The sequence below is a fragment of the Strongylocentrotus purpuratus genome, unplaced genomic scaffold (assembly GCF_000002235.5).
Source record: "Strongylocentrotus purpuratus isolate Spur 01 unplaced genomic scaffold, Spur_5.0 spur5_scaffold_12, whole genome shotgun sequence".
Classification (NCBI taxonomy): domain Eukaryota; kingdom Metazoa; phylum Echinodermata; class Echinoidea; order Camarodonta; family Strongylocentrotidae; genus Strongylocentrotus; species Strongylocentrotus purpuratus.
The window spans coordinates 19,900,980-19,917,910 of NW_022145597.1; the positions used below are offsets into that span (position 1 = coordinate 19,900,980).

Here is a 16,931-nt window from a genome sequence, read left to right on the forward strand (position 1 = left end):
AATAGAGCTTGAATCGTGTACCACCTTTCAAATATATAACATAGACTATGACAAATAACATTCATTCATGACTTATAATTATGGTGCGGGGATATATTGCAATTCAAAAGAAGATAATAACTTTTTAATTTCTAACATACATGAGGTGAGGTCTTAGTATAATTCTTTGATTTGCCCCTAAGTACTGCGCCTAACCCCCCCCCCCCCCCCTCCATCATCTACTCTCATTATATCCGACCACAATGCCTATTTTAATTGGTAGCCAGCCATCGTTGCACTGATCATGCCTGACGGATACAATACACAAAGAATATATTGCGTGTGTGTAGTATAGCTGTTGTATGTGTACAATGCGATCCTTACACTTATCAAATTGGCAATTTTTACACATTGGATGGGCTACCTTCATCTCCGATTAGGTGTGTGAAGAAAAGCTTCACCCCTAAAAAATACGCAATTAGTCTACAGCGATTTGAAGCTTGACGTATTATTATTAGGTGAGGTCGAGTCAAACATGACATACATTCCATTGTAATGATTGAGATGGTTATTTTGAGTGTAATTCGTTTAAAAACGCATTTTAAAATTAACTAGATCTAGAGATCTAGATCTAGACCCTTTCGTGTAATATTTTGAGGATCGGTCCCATATGTTGATATCCATGTTTGTCGTGAATGTTAAAGTGCTGTGAAACTGAAAGTTATGAATTTTTGAAGGTGCGATCAATCAAACACACATTGGCAGCTATGTGACGTATCTTGCGAGCTCCCCTCCCAATTGCCCTGTACTAAAATAAATTCAACAATGTATAGTCTAGATTCCCTAGATTCTAGATCTAAGCATAGGAAATTTAATTAGGGAGGCCAATGCCCAAATCTAACTTTTTAATTACTAATTTGTTTATACTAAAACTAAGATTAAAAGAAAGCATTTACTTTCACTAAGAAAATCCACCCATCTGCCGACTCCATAGGTTCCATCAAATAGGAGATATCCAGCTGGTTTGTAGCCATTTCCTTCTACGCCTTTCCGTACGTAAGAGCCTTGAAACAATTATATTTCATGTCGCAAAGTTACGTTCATAATTAGACAGGCCCGAGGGACAAAGTTCATGATGAAGTTTAAAACTTCGCGCGAAAGTGCAATCACTCAACAGCGGCTAGCCTTGAATCGGTCGCACACGTACACACCTTCTTCTTCTTAGTTGATCCCTCCACCGACACAGGCAAGCCCCGATGCAGGCTGAAGTCCAGCCATCAATGTGCGAACGATTACATCTTCTACTACTACGAGCCGAAGACGATGGTTCAAAAAAGGAAAGAAATATATATAATTCATTGATATTTACCTTAGATGTGTATTCCAATAATTTGATTTCCTCATGAGTATTCCTTATTATCAACGATCGAGAAGTTACGAGGTCCAATTAAAATCCATCTTGCAGCGAACACAATCATAGCGCACATCCATGCATGCAACGTACGTGTACTAATATTTCTCTCACTCTCTCTCTCTCTCTCTCTCCCTTTCGCTATACGTAACATACACACTCACTAACCATGTATCATATACAACACACACCTTCAAATCATGGCTTTCATTTCAATTCTCAATTGGAGTATAGACTGCTCACGTAGACTTTTTTTTTACTGAAATATCTTTTTTAACACTTCTCATACATTACTGCACGACACTCGTATCTAGTGCTGTGAGAATAAGGTACTAGGGTCTATAAATAAGACTACGCTTTGGGCACGCTCTGACCGGAGCTCAGATTATGTCGCAATACCCTTTATTTTTGGCGCGAACAATGACGTCACTGTTCACTGTTTTCCTTCTCATTTTGAGATGGATGTAGCTATAGGGCTCAAACCAACGCAAGATTGACAGAAACATCGTACTCTATCTACTTTCGAATGTTCAGTTTGTAAAAATCTGTATTTAAAAAGATATAATCTTTTTTCTTTATATTTTCTAGTTGTTAGAAGTGGCAATTGTGAACATCTGAAATGTTGATCTCTATCAAAAGTTCTTTACTCAAAACGGATCCCATATTTTTAGGGTCTACCTTCTGCCAATGAGAAGGTTTTTAGTGAGCAAACCTCTACGCCCTCTAGGATTTTCTTAGTCGGTGGTGCGAGTGCGTCAAGGTCGTCTGCAACCACAATTATTGGATTAAAAAACGTCAAAATCTGCAAGATTGTCAACAAATGGTGAAAGACTGTTACAGATCCGTGATTATAGGTATGTTGTGAAATGTATAATTGTATTTTCTTTTCATATTTTCTTCAATTTTTATTTTTACATCATTTTTTTCCCTTTGCTAATTTTTTGAAGTGGGCGACGAGCGCACAAATCGTAGGTGTAGAAGCCTTACGCCCGGGCATTGGCCTCCCTAATTTAATGTTCAATCATTCATAATCATAAGATAGGTCTAGGCACATTCATGGGGCACTAGAGGGCGCTTTGCGTGCGTACGAAAATCTGAATGGCCTTGCTGCGGTGGGTCGGCAATAATCAGCCCAAAACTTGGATATGAGGGTGGAAGGATATATCTTTTTTATAATGTTATCTGGTCTTACCCTTAACCATCCTATGTTTAATCTAGATCTAAGTAGGTCTAGTCTATGTAGAAATAACATGCGAGTACGATAAGAGAAACATCGGGCCCATTACTATACTGATGCAACTTTTAAAATATTAGCCTAGAAATGACCACCAAATGGAAAAAATTGACATTTTTTCCCGACAAATCTTCATAAAATCTGATTTATAAACAAGTCACATCTAGGTACACTAATACAAATACGATTTTCTGAAAATTCAGGTATTCTTTTTTAAGTTTCTTTCAAGTATATTTCTGCGCATTGCAGCGCCAATGTTCTCCACTGCTTCAAAATCACCCTTGAAATTTTTTTTTTGCAACAAATTTGTTACAAGGTCCGCGAGTGTTCCCCGTTCCTTGCGTGTTGAAAGTTTGGTAATACATAGTTTACATTGACTCGCGCACGAAAAAATGGTCGAAAACAAAATGTCAAATGAAGAAATAAACAAGCTTTTGTATAGTTATAAGAGTTCTACCGAGGTTTCTTTGTCGATTTAATTTATTATATAGTCTCAATTAGAATTCAGAATTATCTCACTGAAAAGTTAAGAAACCGACGATGTTCTCGATCGTAGTTATTTTCATTTTGCCAGCAGCCGATCTAGCGTTGTTTGGGCAAAAAGCTAGGCCGCTGCCTTCCCATCGCAAACCTTTCCGAGTCCCGCTAAAATGGCGCGCTGCGGAGCTCCGAAGCTGCGTTGGTATCGCTGCAAACTCTCAGCCGGCTAGCTCCCCAAGACGGACCATTCGCGGTATGGCGAGATTGTGTGTGTGAGGTACGATTTTGGATTCGAGAACGCACGTAATGCAACCGTGCGCGTCATATTCAGCTGTCGAATGTCTACGACCAATTTTACATGTACGATTTTTAGTACAGATACTTGGTCAGTTTTCTTCTTATATCTTTGTTTTTACAACATTTAAAAATATAATTTCTTCAAATTTGCTCCTGACTCAGTTCAGACTAATTGTGTGATGTGTTTTCAAGTCAATTTTTTTAATATATTTTTTTGCATGAATTTGCCTATCATAGATCTAATTCATACATTTAGAATTCACCCTAAATTTTCGGCGCTTGTTCAGAAACCTATCAAAAATTTGACCCGTAACTCCGGCGTGGAGATACCCTACTAAAACATACCAAAAATGAAGTAAATATTCATGAAATGTCCAAATAAAGATCATGAGTTAAATGTCATTATGTTTATTACCTGTTTCACTTTCATCAGTAGGGGTGCTGGTCCGAGAATAAGGATCGTCTTCATAAACGTGGATCGTCTTCCTTAAAGGTAAAGACCAGTTATGGTCATGCAATTGCATTGTGAAAGAAACGTTGTGGAATCGATCAGAAAAGGTTGATCATCTAGCATCTAGCATCTGCAAGGTTCTGGAATCATCAAAATGATAAGAAATTTGGCCCATTTTCCGTAAAGTTACAAGCACTATACACAGAAAGATGTATATGGGACTACCCTATATCTTTCACAGATCATGAGAGAAACAAATTTACCAAATATATGAATTAGTAGGCGGTTTCCCGGCAAATTTGTTATTATCATGTATTAGTCAAAACATATTCTTTCACATGATTGGTAATGAGAGCTTCCATTTCATTTTTTGAAATTGGGGCGTTTCCAATACTGGTCTTTACCTTTAACACAGACCGATGCGTCTTCAAAAATAAGGACCGTCTGCATTTTTACAGACGTTTCATATTTTTGATCGGCACATTGGCGATGCAAAAAACGGATTCTGCAATGATTTTCTTGATGCAATTTACATTGACATTGTACAGAGACTTTCACATTATAAGCAATAAATCCTTGGGAAGACGAACAACCCATAAAAGTAGACGGTAAACTAGGGTTATTTTCCCCCGGGGAATCTATTTTTGGCATCGCCAGCAGGCCATTCTGTAACATGAAACCCCCAGAGCGCCGATGAAAAAAAACGTCCTCGAAAATGCAGACGACCCTTATTTTTGAGGACGCATTTTGTCCTCGTTTATGAGGATATCCTTGTTTATGAGGACGATCCTCATTCTTGGACCAGCGCCCCTACTGTTCATGTCAATTTTCTTGTTATTTTCTGAGTATTTTTCGGAAAAACATTGATACTAGTAATAGTAGACTTTTTCACAGGTTAGGTTTCACGGCAAATCAATGCACAATACAAGTGCATACTGATGTTGGGTTGTGAGCGGGTGCGTGCCTATGTGAAGTTTTCTACCGTAATGAGGAGCTGAGACATTACGGTAGATTAGGGTAGAGTGCCCAGTATTTGGTCACTTAAAGATAAACTCCAGTTCTGGTAAAAAAAAAGAAAATTAATTCTCACAGAATCAAACAAAACTTACACTGAATTTTCAAGATTACAAATAAATGACATGTGCCAAACTATTTTGGAAGAAAATGTATACTGGCTGAGTAATGAGCATAGAAAGACAAAAATATCAAGGTAGTAGTAGTACTAGCCCCGACACCATGTGTGTTGTCCCATATTTAGCTTTCTGTTTACAGTGCTTGTTACTTTACCAAGACTCGGTCAAATTTATTATGATTTTGATGACTCCAGAACCTTGCAGTGCACACCAATACTTACATGCTACATGATCAACTGTTTCTGATCCTTTCCACACCTTGTCTTTCAAAATGCATCGCATTACCAGTACTAAAGTTTATCTTTAATAGGAAATCGCTTATATTTTGAATTCTTACTTCTTTTATTTGGCAATCTACCCATCAAAAGAAAAGAAATTTATTCCTCTAACAGGATTTTATAGTCACTTAAAATATAGAATGATGATAAGTGTGAGGGAATGAGAATTGGGTATGAAGCAAAATACTTCCAAAAGAAGACGGAGCATTTTTCTGCCCAGAATTCAGTCGCGCCTAATAGAATTCAGTCACATGATTTGTGCGTGGTATCTCCATTGCCATTTGCGCACAATTTCACACAATTGCGCGATAAAGCACTGAATGTCAATGCGTTGACCGAATACTGGACGAGCGATACTGCATGGCAAGGGTATCGTATAAATACCTCTTGCACATCTGCAAGTGCGTCATTTGCAAATTCGCTGCGATGGAGTAAACACGGAAGTGATTCTCTTCACACACATACTAAATTCATTGCGACAGCACTCGTAGTTGTTTCGCAATAGACTTCTACATATGGCTATGCATGTTAGCGCATGTGCTAACAGAACGCGGAAGTGCAGAAAGTTGTGCAACACTGACCAATTTCGAGCTAAGTTGGAGATCTTTCCGGGGCCCTAAATCTGATTTAATTTTGAGAGTTAAGAAAAGTTGTTCAGCTGCCTGATTTGTGCAAGTTTCGGGGCTCATAAATTATTTTTAAATTGTTACAGCTGTTGAAATGGCTGTCTGACCGAATACTGGGCACGCTACCCTACTTCACACAATTTTTTAAATTAGTTCTTCATATTGTTGCAAATAATTTTTTTTTTTATAAAACCTGTGCATCGATAAGTAAGAAAATGAAAATTTATGAAAATTTTTGTAGAGAGCTCTGCAAATTTGAGTACGTCGCACTGAATCATGACAGTTTTGTCAATTTATTTTCTTCACAAATGACAACTTAAAAAAATGAAAACTTTTCTATTTCTAATCGGAATATTGCTCAAGCTTTTACTAATTTGTTTCTCTCATTTTTCTCCTTTTTTTAAAACCAACTTAATATCAGGGTGGACTTCCCCTTTAAATCTAGTATCTTATTATACAACTTTATTTTGATGCTATCACTAGAAAAATAAAAGAGGATTCTGATAAATTATTTTTCCCTCTTCTGACCTAGAAATGGATGCTTTTCTTAAAGGAGGTAGCTTTAAATCCAAGGCTGCAGCGTCTTCAACAGGAGGATCCACTAAACAGAGACAAGTTCCTTGGGTTGAAAAATAGTAAGACGATTCTTTCATTTATTTAACACACATGTATCAAATTAATCTAGGTGTAATGTTGATGTTTATCAGAATAAGTGGGAATTTTACTTCATGTACCCTTTTCGACTGAAGTATTAAATTATTAATTTGGGCTTTCTATTAGGTGGCTAGACAATTACATAATATATTAGAAATATTACTGTGCTGAAAATATGAAGCTTTGATGAAAATAACAAAGTTTCATTGTTATAATACATAAATAGATCAAAAGAAAAGCCTATCTTTGTCTTATTCTTCAATTTAGAAAGTTTTTTTTTTTTTTTCTTCTTGATATTTTAGCCGACCCAGGACTGTCGATGAAGTGGCTTATCAAGATGAGGTTGTTGCTGTTCTTAAGAAATCGTTACAAGGAGCAGATGTAAGTTATTTCAACACGTGTCCAGTGTGTTCCTCCGAGTATGCAGGCACAAACCATTGACAGTTTGCTTGACCTGTGAGACTATGAAAACTAAAAAAAGTCTTACAGCACTCCTTACACCCTGGACTGTAGCTGTTCTTATTTGACACAGCCAGAGACTGACTTAGGTCTGCCCAAGGCTTCATGGAATTGTATTAACCCTTTCCTGACGGGAACCTGGTGGTCCCTGTGTTAAACCTATGGGACCTTTACATTTCAGTAGTTAACGGGCTAAAGCGTCAATTAGAGTCTTTGCCTGCAGACTATGTTTCTCAAGATTAAAGGGATAGTTGAGTTCTGTTGCAGAGGGCGCTACACAAAATTATTTTTTGTGAGATAATGACAAACTGATTGTCAAATTTGAAAGAACATAATATTTAAATGACAAAATCATCTTTGTTTGATCAAAATCGGTTCAGAGACGGCTGAAATATAACGATTTCTAATACTTGTGCACCACCACAAATATTGGATATTTTGAAAAATTTGAAAAATTTGAAAAAACCATTGGAAAAAATGAAATAACGCCTTTTACGCTGTATTTCAGCAAATGCTGATGTTGGGTTTTTTGTTGGCATTTTCGTGTTGCTTATATTACGCACAACCAGCCGACCCATGTATTGTTATTTTTAATTAAATAATTAATTGAAGGTCACCATGTTTCTTTTAAAGTGGAGCTGAATTGGTATGCTCGTATTGGCTAAATTTCACACATTTGGGGGTCTAAAATGACCTTCATAGCAATTTTAGGTTCTAAAAGGGTACTAGAAATGTCATAGATAAGAATAAGAGCGATAACCATGCACTTTGAAGGCATTTGCAGTCTGAAAACAGAACGGAACTATCCCCTTAATTGATTTGATTGAGATTATTGATTAATTGTAATGTTTATTCTGCAGCTTCCTAACATGCTATTCTATGGACCCCCGGGTACAGGCAAAACATCTACCATTTTGGCTGCATCAAGAGAACTGTTTGGGTGAGTTATCTGCAAAGTAGCGAATGCTGTGTGGCAAAGCTTCCAGTGGTCTAGAGAATTAGTGAATGAAATTGCTAATACAATGAAGAGATAACCCAAAGCTGTCATACACAAATTAATATAAACTGGACTGTAAATGTTTTGGGGGATGGTTCGCCACTTCATCAAACATTTTTCTGGATTGATATGTTTGATGATGGACATGCGTGTGTATGTGTAGGAGAGAGAGAGAGAGAAGGAGAGAGAAGGGGAGGGGGGAGGGAGAGGGAAAGCGAGTGAGATTAAAAGAAAGACAGACAGACAGACAGAGAGGGAGAGACAGAGAGAGAGAGTGGAGATTAAAGTAGCAGATGAAAAGATGGGGAATTGAAGAAAATAATGCATACCGGTATTAGTATCTTGTTACTTGATAAAGTTATTAGTACCGGCGATCGACAGAAAAAAAAAATGTCTAAAATCATATTTTTTAAATCTCTTGTTTTTGATCAGTACTGACATGTATCGGAGCCGTGTTCTGGAACTGAACGCCTCCGATGAACGAGGAATCCAGGTCGTTCGAGACAAGGTCAAGAAGTTTGCTCAGACAGCAGCAGGTGGAATAAGACCAGAGTATGTGTACAAACATTCGTTGAATCCCAGAATAAATTGAACCTATGGCCTAGTTCGCTATCAGTAATGTATAAAAGTTATAGCAAGTGTAAAATAGTTCATTATTAATTATTTAATAATACTGAATGGCCATGATTGTTATACAAGGGTATTTCCCACAAGCTGATTTCAAGATTTAAATATTTTCAATGCGAGTGTGAAAAGCCCTTAAATACTATTCTTGATTACAAAATCTAGTACATCACTTTTCCCTATAATAATAATAATAGGCATTTATATAGCGCCGTCTATCTAGACAATTCTATTCTGAGGCACACAAGAAAAATAGAAAGTATTAGAGAGTTTGGACGAGTGTCATAGTGCCAAGTACAGGTATTGTTCAAAAAGATGAGATTTCCTTGTGGATTTAAAGGTCTCTAAGGAAGTTATTCAAAAGAGACTGAAAAGGCCCTTTCACTACAGGCTACTCGCGTCTTGGGGATCTTAAGAAGATGTTGGTGTGATGATCTTAGACTACATTACATCCTTATGTTTTTTAATTAACTTTTATATTAAACACTGGGAGAAGCAACATGTTTAGTCCTTACCCAAGCATTTTGCAATGGCTGTGTGCATACATCCATCGTCTTAACTTTTGCATATTTAATTTTTTCAATCATTTGTGCAAACCATGAGATATGGAAAAAGACTGCACGATCATGTGGGTACTTTTTCACAACCCATCAGATTTTATTTTAAAATCGCACAGTCATCCGGTTACTTTAGCCTAAAGCATATTCTAATTGGCGCAAAACCCTTCGTACAAATGATCTTACGGTTCTCAATATTTTTGTTTCTGGTATGACTTGGGTATTACAGTAATTCATAGCTCAAATGATATTTCCTTTCATTCGTTGTTTAATCTTGTTTTGTTTCTCTTTAGTGGGAAACCCTGCCCTCCATTCAAGATCATCATATTGGATGAGGCTGATTCAATGACCTATGATGCTCAGGTATCCAATTCTTTTTGCTCACATGTCTTTCTGTAACTCTATACTAGCCATTCTCTTGGAGTCTGTTCAAAATTAGATCTCTTTTAAATTAAAGTCTACCAATCACCAACAAGTATTTTGTTCTGTATACTTTGTCATTGTATAATATTCAAAATAAGAAAGTCAGATATTACTTTCACAGAAAGATATTGCAAGTATAAATACAATCTCATTAACCAAAAAAGGTGACTTAGGAATAGAATGTTCGCATAGAAGAGGGCCTGTACAGAACCAAAGTCTGAATTTGGTTCCTTGTGCTGAGTTTGATGTTATTCCTCATACTCCTTTTTTTCAAAGTCCATTTGATTTATTCTAGCTCTTTAATTTTCTTTTTTAGTTGATTGCTACACTTTAAGGGTTGACACCATGTACACTTATGGTAGAGATCGCAATGATAATAGGAATGATGTGGGATGACCAATCATGTTTTCTCAATGAAAAGTGTTGGGGAAAGGTTCAGATCTAGAGGCATACCGGTAGTATTTCTCTCTCTGAAGGCAAGGCCCCACATAAAGTTTGTTATGAGCTGAAAAGAGCCCTGCTTATTTGAAACTTGCCAGGATAGATTTAAAGACCTTTATAAGATTTGAGAAAGTTGATGTAATATGCTTTCTGGTGTTTTTTTTTATCTTACTCTTTTGTTGTTTGTTTTGTTATGTTCCAGGCTGCCCTCAGAAGAACAATGGAGAAACAATCCAAAAACACAAAGTTCTGCCTCATCTGTAACTACATCAGCAGGTATGTTTCTCTTTGTCATCATATTAATAGTATTAATAAATATTAACCTGTTAACATCTAAACTTTCTCATTCCCACTGAGTAAATACATGAGCCACCTAGTTCTCATAGGCTATGGGTTAAATCAGCTATACATATCAGCTAAGGCATTGTAGTGAACCTTTCCAAGTGTTTGTTTTTTCCTATTAAAGAAACTCATCTTGCTGATTAGAAATTGTCTTTATTGTCTTAAGTGTGATACTAGTTGTAATTGTTTATGTATATGGTGTGAAACAATCACCTAAATTCCATTTTGTTTGTAACAGAATTATTGAGCCTCTGACATCCCGCTGCTCCAAGTTTCGCTTCAAACCTCTCAGTAAACCCATCCAGGGGAAGAAGCTGAGAGAGATCTGTGAAGCGGAGAACATCAACTGTGGCGAAGAGGTAAACTTCTATGAAATCTTTGGGTAGTATTCTTGAAAGCGGACTAACTTTAGTCCATGGTTTAATCCTCCGACTAAGTATGGAATGCCAAGTGTCCATATGAATATATTTTTGAATAATTTAATCTGTTACTAAATTTAAATGAAATATAATAACATAATTGATAAACAACAGTATAATTATAAAATAATTGTGTTATCATGGTAATTTAGTGATCAAATTTAAAAAAAATATATTCATATGGACACTTGGCATTCTTTACTTAGTCGGAGGATTAAACCATGGACTGAGGTTAGTACGCTTTCGAGAATACCACCCTTTGTGATCAACTTGACTTCCATCTAGCCACCAAATTTGACTCTTTGATTCCTATAACTACATTGATTTGTCTCATTTGTTTGTATTTCTTTTCGTCACTATGATTATCATTGACACTGAGTTTTTCGATACCTGTATGTACATTTTGTTTCAAATTCATATACCGGTTCTGTATGCAATCATACTACAAAGTGACATCAAATAATGAGTCATTTTTAACAAAACAGAACTGGAATGAAAAGTTACAAAAGGAATCAGTTCTGTTTTTAGATTTATCTCTGTGAATCCTACAAGAAATCACAAGGTTAGCTATGTGCAGTAAATCTTACAAGTAGGCATGGTGTCTTCTATTCAGTGTTTATAATCAAGATTCTGCATCTGCTGTAATGGTTGGTAAATTGTGGCTTGAAAATTGGAAATCTGTCCGACGGAGCTTAAAGCTTATCTGTACTAGTTTATAGGTGGGATTACACCACCCTGCAAGGTCACTGGACAGGTGGTTATCACATCAACTCAGCTCTCAATTAACATAAGAAAAAGAGGATCATGGGGGACCCATGGTCACTGATTATGCATTGTTTTCTATGTAGAGGGAGCAAGTAGCTACAAGTAGTACAGTGGGTCTTTAAATCTGTGGTTTTAATGTAATCTCCATTTGATCTCCCCCAGGCCTTGGAAGCCATTTTGAAGTTGTCAGAGGGAGATATGAGGAAATCTATCACCTTCCTTCAGAGCGTTCATCGTCTTCAACGAGAAGATGGCATCCGAGTAGAAGATGTTTATGAGATTGCAGGGGTGAGTGACAGGTGTCAATGGGGAGGGGAGGGGAAGGGACAAGGGGCTCTGTTATTGTAATTAGGAACTCCATCACATTCCTAGAGAGCATCCTTGGACTTCAGCGAGAGGGTGGCATCTTATTAAAAACTTGTCTACAGGAAAATAATTATATTTTGCTTATATCAGAAGTCTCCAAGCGCTCTACAATAAAGCAGCATAGTTACCTTGGCTTTAGCAGTGCACCTGTTACGCGCGCTGCGTTTCAAGGACTAAATTCCTACCAGGTCCCCATTTACTTCACCTGGGTGGAGTGTGGCAAATGTAGATCAATGTCTTGCCAAAGGACATTAGTGCCGCGGCGGGATAGCAGGGGTGAGTCACAGGTGAGGAAGGAATCTTATCAGGGTTTTACTAAATGCCGACCACAGCTAGTGTACCTTTGATATGGAAATGTAATTTTATAGAGGTATCTATGTAAATACTGTGTTGCAAAGATATTGGCAAAAATGTGATGGTAGGAAGTAGATAAATAATGAAGTTGTGTCAGCTGCCATAAATTGGAAGCTTTTACAAAAATGTGATCTTAATTTTGGTATTTGTTATGGCCTGAGGAGGCTGAATAGAGAGGGAAAGGGGGTCAAACTTGAAATTTAAAGGGTTGTACTTCATGTTGATACTTTGACAACTTGTAACAAGTGGAAAGAAATTGTGCATGTTATAATTTGAAATTTAAATAAACAGCTTATGGATAACAAAATCTTGTATTCTTTTCTTTTTCCTTTTCATGCTTTCAAGGTGATCCCAGACAAGATGATAGACGATCTGATTCAGGCCTGCTACGGCGGATCGTATGAAAAGCTTGACGAGAAGGTCCAAGAACTACTCCAAGGTGGCTACTCGGCTTCACAGGTCGTCAACCAGGTTAGTAGTCCTTCAGACATCATCATAATTGTCATTGTTTAGTGTCAGTTTTTCTCACCCTATGATGTTGGAAATGTTGTTTCCTCATGGCCCTTCTCCAAGCCTTCTCGGGCTGTTTCTCGAAGCCGTCTAAACTCTTAGACATCTTGTTGAAACGTGTGTTATAGAATTAACATGGCGTTTCTATGGGATGTCCATGAACTTTTACTTCTGACGGTTTCGTGAAACGATGCCCTGGGACCCGTTTCACAAAACTTGTAATCAATGACAAATGACAGTTTTTGTTATAAGCTACTGAAATCCTTGCTTCTGATTGGTTATCAGCAGATTTGTCACTCATTTTTGTCATTAGTCAATGAAAAAAGGCTTTGTGAAACGGGTCCCTGGTCTTCAGCATTCACCTGGGTGAAACCAGATCCCCTCATATCTTCTTCTAGCATCTCTTTCCAGGTTTTGTAAGGTTTGCAACAGGGTTTTGAGCCCAACCTGGAAATCCATTTTTTCAGAAGCCAATGCCTTTTTTTTCTTTCTGACCATACCATCTTAACCAACCCATCTATGAACATTTGAAAGTACAAAATATGAACTTTCCTGCAAATTTGCTAAGTTATATCTGAACAAATACTATGGGTAATATTGATGTTCCATTGTTTTGCTAAATTGTTTTTGTGAAATTATGTTCTTGTTGAATATTAAATAAACACCTCATTTAAAGGCAAAGAGAAGAAAAAAATCTCAACCAACCCATCTTTATCTCCTATGAGATTTTTTGTCTAGCAAGACATTAATCTACATTTGCCACTCTCCACCCAGGTGTAGGAATGGGTCCAGTAAACCCAGAAACTCATACAAATTTTGAGAGTGGTCCAGCATTGTGAAATAACTGAATCATGACATTCAATTTTTGTACCTTACATTTAAAAAATATTTAAAAACAGCTGCCCTTATGTTTTAATTTGTAAACCTGGGGTTTCCACTACCTGATAGAAATAATTCCACAAATCATGTGAGAACCCATATAGGACAAAATACCTTGGAATTGCTCTAATAACTTCTCTGAATCTCTTGCTCCAGATCTTTGACATCATAGTGGACAGAGGTGAGCTGACCGATAAACAGAAATCTGCCATCGCTGAGCGTCTCGCTGTCATCGACAAACGGCTGTGTGACGGAGCAGACGAGGGCTTGCAAATCATGGATCTGTTCACATTGACCATGGATCAGTTCTGCACTGTACAGAATTAGGACATCTTTAGGGCTGTATGTGAATGGATTACAACTAGTTCTGGACATTGTGATGTATATCTACAACATCTATGTGCAGATGATTGTATACATTGCTCATGGAGCTGTATCCCATTTTGGAAAATCTTTTGAAGGGCAGTGTAGAGAACACTAATCGTTGTGAAATGTTATTTTAAAACCATGACACACCTTGATAAATCTCACACTAATCATGTTGCATTGTTGTCCATCAAAATATACTCTTGCATTTTCAAGAGAACCAAACAGTCACATAGCTTGTAGTAATGAATGGCTATTCACAGAATGCCAAACGGGTATTTGCTATATCACATGTTCATGAAATGTTTTGCTATTCCGCACACCGTCACTAATAAGATCTCACTTTTGAAAGCTTATCTTAAAAATGTAGATTGGAAGCATAAAATACTTTCCATTCCTGGAAATGTAAGATCACTTATCTTGCAAGTAAATCATATTTCATGTAGAGCTATGAGCTTCAGTCTGTCTAAAGAAAATATTGTGTTGTGATCATGGCATTATATTGTGAAAGAAACTTTCCAGAAGCAGTTAGGAAAGCTATATTTATGTATTGGTGTATATTGCTATGTTTTGGAATCGTCAAGATGATAAGAAGTTGACCTAATCTTGCTTCAAAATCCTGTGCCCTGACTGAACACCAAAATGTGTGAATGGGGCTACACACACATGAAAGTTTGGTCCAAACCTCTCAGCTATTTCCCATCATATTTTGCATATAAAGAGCAATTATTTTCACTTTGTCAGGTGACGTTTGTACTTGGGGTACAAATATGATATTCTTCCAAACTATCTCATGGAGTACTTGACTTTTGTGACATGGGTCGCAATAGTCTTCCTGGAGAGAAAGATATAAGAGGAAGAGAGAGAGAGAGTGAGAGAGAGAGAGAGAGAGAGAGAGAGAGTGAGTGAGAGAGAGAGACAGACAGAAAAGAGAGACAGAAACATACAGACAGATACATAGATAGACAGAGAGGCAGAGAGAGAAAGAAAAAGAGGGGGGGGGGCTGGGTGGACAGTAATAGGAAGAATATCTTTTTGTCTGATTTCTCAACCTACTGCGCTAAATGTTTGGATGGAATGGACTTCTAAAACAGCTAGTCTGCTCTTGATTCTAAATGTGAGAATAATAACTCCTATAGTCTGAAAGTTATGTGTAGTTTTACAAATGCTAACTTGAGATGTTCTGTCAGCTATGCAGAGGTGGCATGATAGATATAAAGTATAAAGATTCCTTTCCATAGAAATCACAATGAATTAGACTATATGTACAAATGTTTTTGTAACCATTCTTTTTTTTCTTCTTCTTTTTGTCTTTGTAAAATATACATGTAATAAAAAATAAAAGACACCTTTATAACCTTGTATGAAAAGACTTATTTTCCAATAAATTTTGTACTGATAGCTCAAATAGTTCAGTGTAAAACATCAAGTGGATGAGGTTTCTCTTTCTATATATAGATATACATGCAAGATTGAGAGAGAGAGAGAGAGAGAGAGAGAGAGAGAAATTTATTGAATCGGTTTACTATGATAAAATAACATTGAATATGCAGCCCATATACTTGTAAGCTGAAGTTATTAAATTTTCAAAATAAAATATACAGAATATATTTAATAATTTTGGAGAGAGTGTAGGGGGGGGGGCGAAGATAAAGAGAGGCTTGGGAAGAGGGGAAAGAGAGATACAAAACAAAGAAGAGAGAATATATACCCATATAGAGATAAAAATAGTACAAAATTAAAAGAAGCAATGATTTAATACTGTCTACTGATGCATGTATATACAGGCATATGTTTGAATGTTTTTTTTTTTTTGTGTGTGTGGGGGGGGGGGGGGGGGGGGGGGGGGAAGGGGCTTCCTATGGGGTTTTAATCCATTTTCATCATGTGCTTTAATTGCTTATAACTTCATTTATATTTGGGGGCTCGCTCGTGGAAGAAATATGCTATAATAAGAAACGGAAAGCATGCATGAAGATAAATTGAAAAATATAGAACAGAACACAAAAATGCACAAAAAATGTCTTGCAATTAAAATGAGGGGTACAACAAACAAGCAAAATAAAATGATCAGAAATCTGTTCTATAGAGAAGATGAAAATGAATGAAATGGTAATTATAAGGAGTGGCAGAATATTTTATGGGATTACAATTGATGGGAAAGGATCATCATGTACAGTCATACTATATGTAAGGATCGTTTCTTGTATGATAAAACGAAGAGTAATACATAAGGAGCTAGTTGTCCGGACATTCATATGCAAACTCTGCGAGCACGGTCACGCCGTAAAAAAGGGAAACCCCCTCGAACGGCAGCGCACGTTTGCACGTGGTCTTCCAGAGGTCGCGAAGGTCATAGAACGGAATCCCAAGTTTAGAGCTACTGACTGGGAAGTTTGAACTTTGAGGCAGATACGAGCACTGTAGATCTAGTTGCTTTTTGATTGGAGATTGATGTTGATGTAAGTAATCATCAGATACTATCTGCATTGTTCTTAACTGTTTTATTTCGCTTATATTGAACCGCGACCGTAACCGGCGTGAAGTTAGTTACTTTTTCCTTATTGGATATTCAAAATGTGAAGTTAGTTACTTATTCGATATTGGATATTCAATGTGAAGTTAGTTACTTATTCGATATTCGACATTCATTGTGAAGTTAGTTACTTTTTCCTTATTGGATATTCAAAACATGAATTTAGTTATTTATTCAAAATTCAAAATAAGAATGCCGTTTATTACAGGAGTTATTGGCCTACTATAAGGTCAAGAGGGATGAGGGCAACCCAGAATCAGTCAGCTGGCCGTCAAAAGGTGCGCCATATGAACCAGAGTCCAAGGACAAGTATATTCAATTTTTGGTATAAGTTCATCAATCAAAGACTC

The 16,931-nt window shown here is 36.9% G+C and overlaps 1 protein-coding gene across 1 annotated transcript; it reads left to right on the forward strand.

Moving 5' to 3' along the window:
- The first annotated feature begins 448 nt into the window (after positions 1-448).
- On the forward strand, positions 449-14,932 carry LOC582287 (replication factor C subunit 4). Its single transcript, XM_011665022.2, has 11 exons — positions 449-497; positions 6,422-6,524; positions 6,846-6,924; positions 7,863-7,942; positions 8,432-8,551; positions 9,474-9,543; positions 10,247-10,320; positions 10,625-10,745; positions 11,733-11,858; positions 12,636-12,761; positions 13,836-14,932. The coding sequence occupies exons 2-11, from the start codon at positions 6,424-6,426 to the stop codon at positions 14,004-14,006; spliced, it is 1,068 nt and encodes a 355-aa protein (XP_011663324.1). The 5' UTR covers positions 449-497; positions 6,422-6,423; the 3' UTR covers positions 14,007-14,932.
- Positions 14,933-16,931: the final 1,999 nt, after the last annotated feature.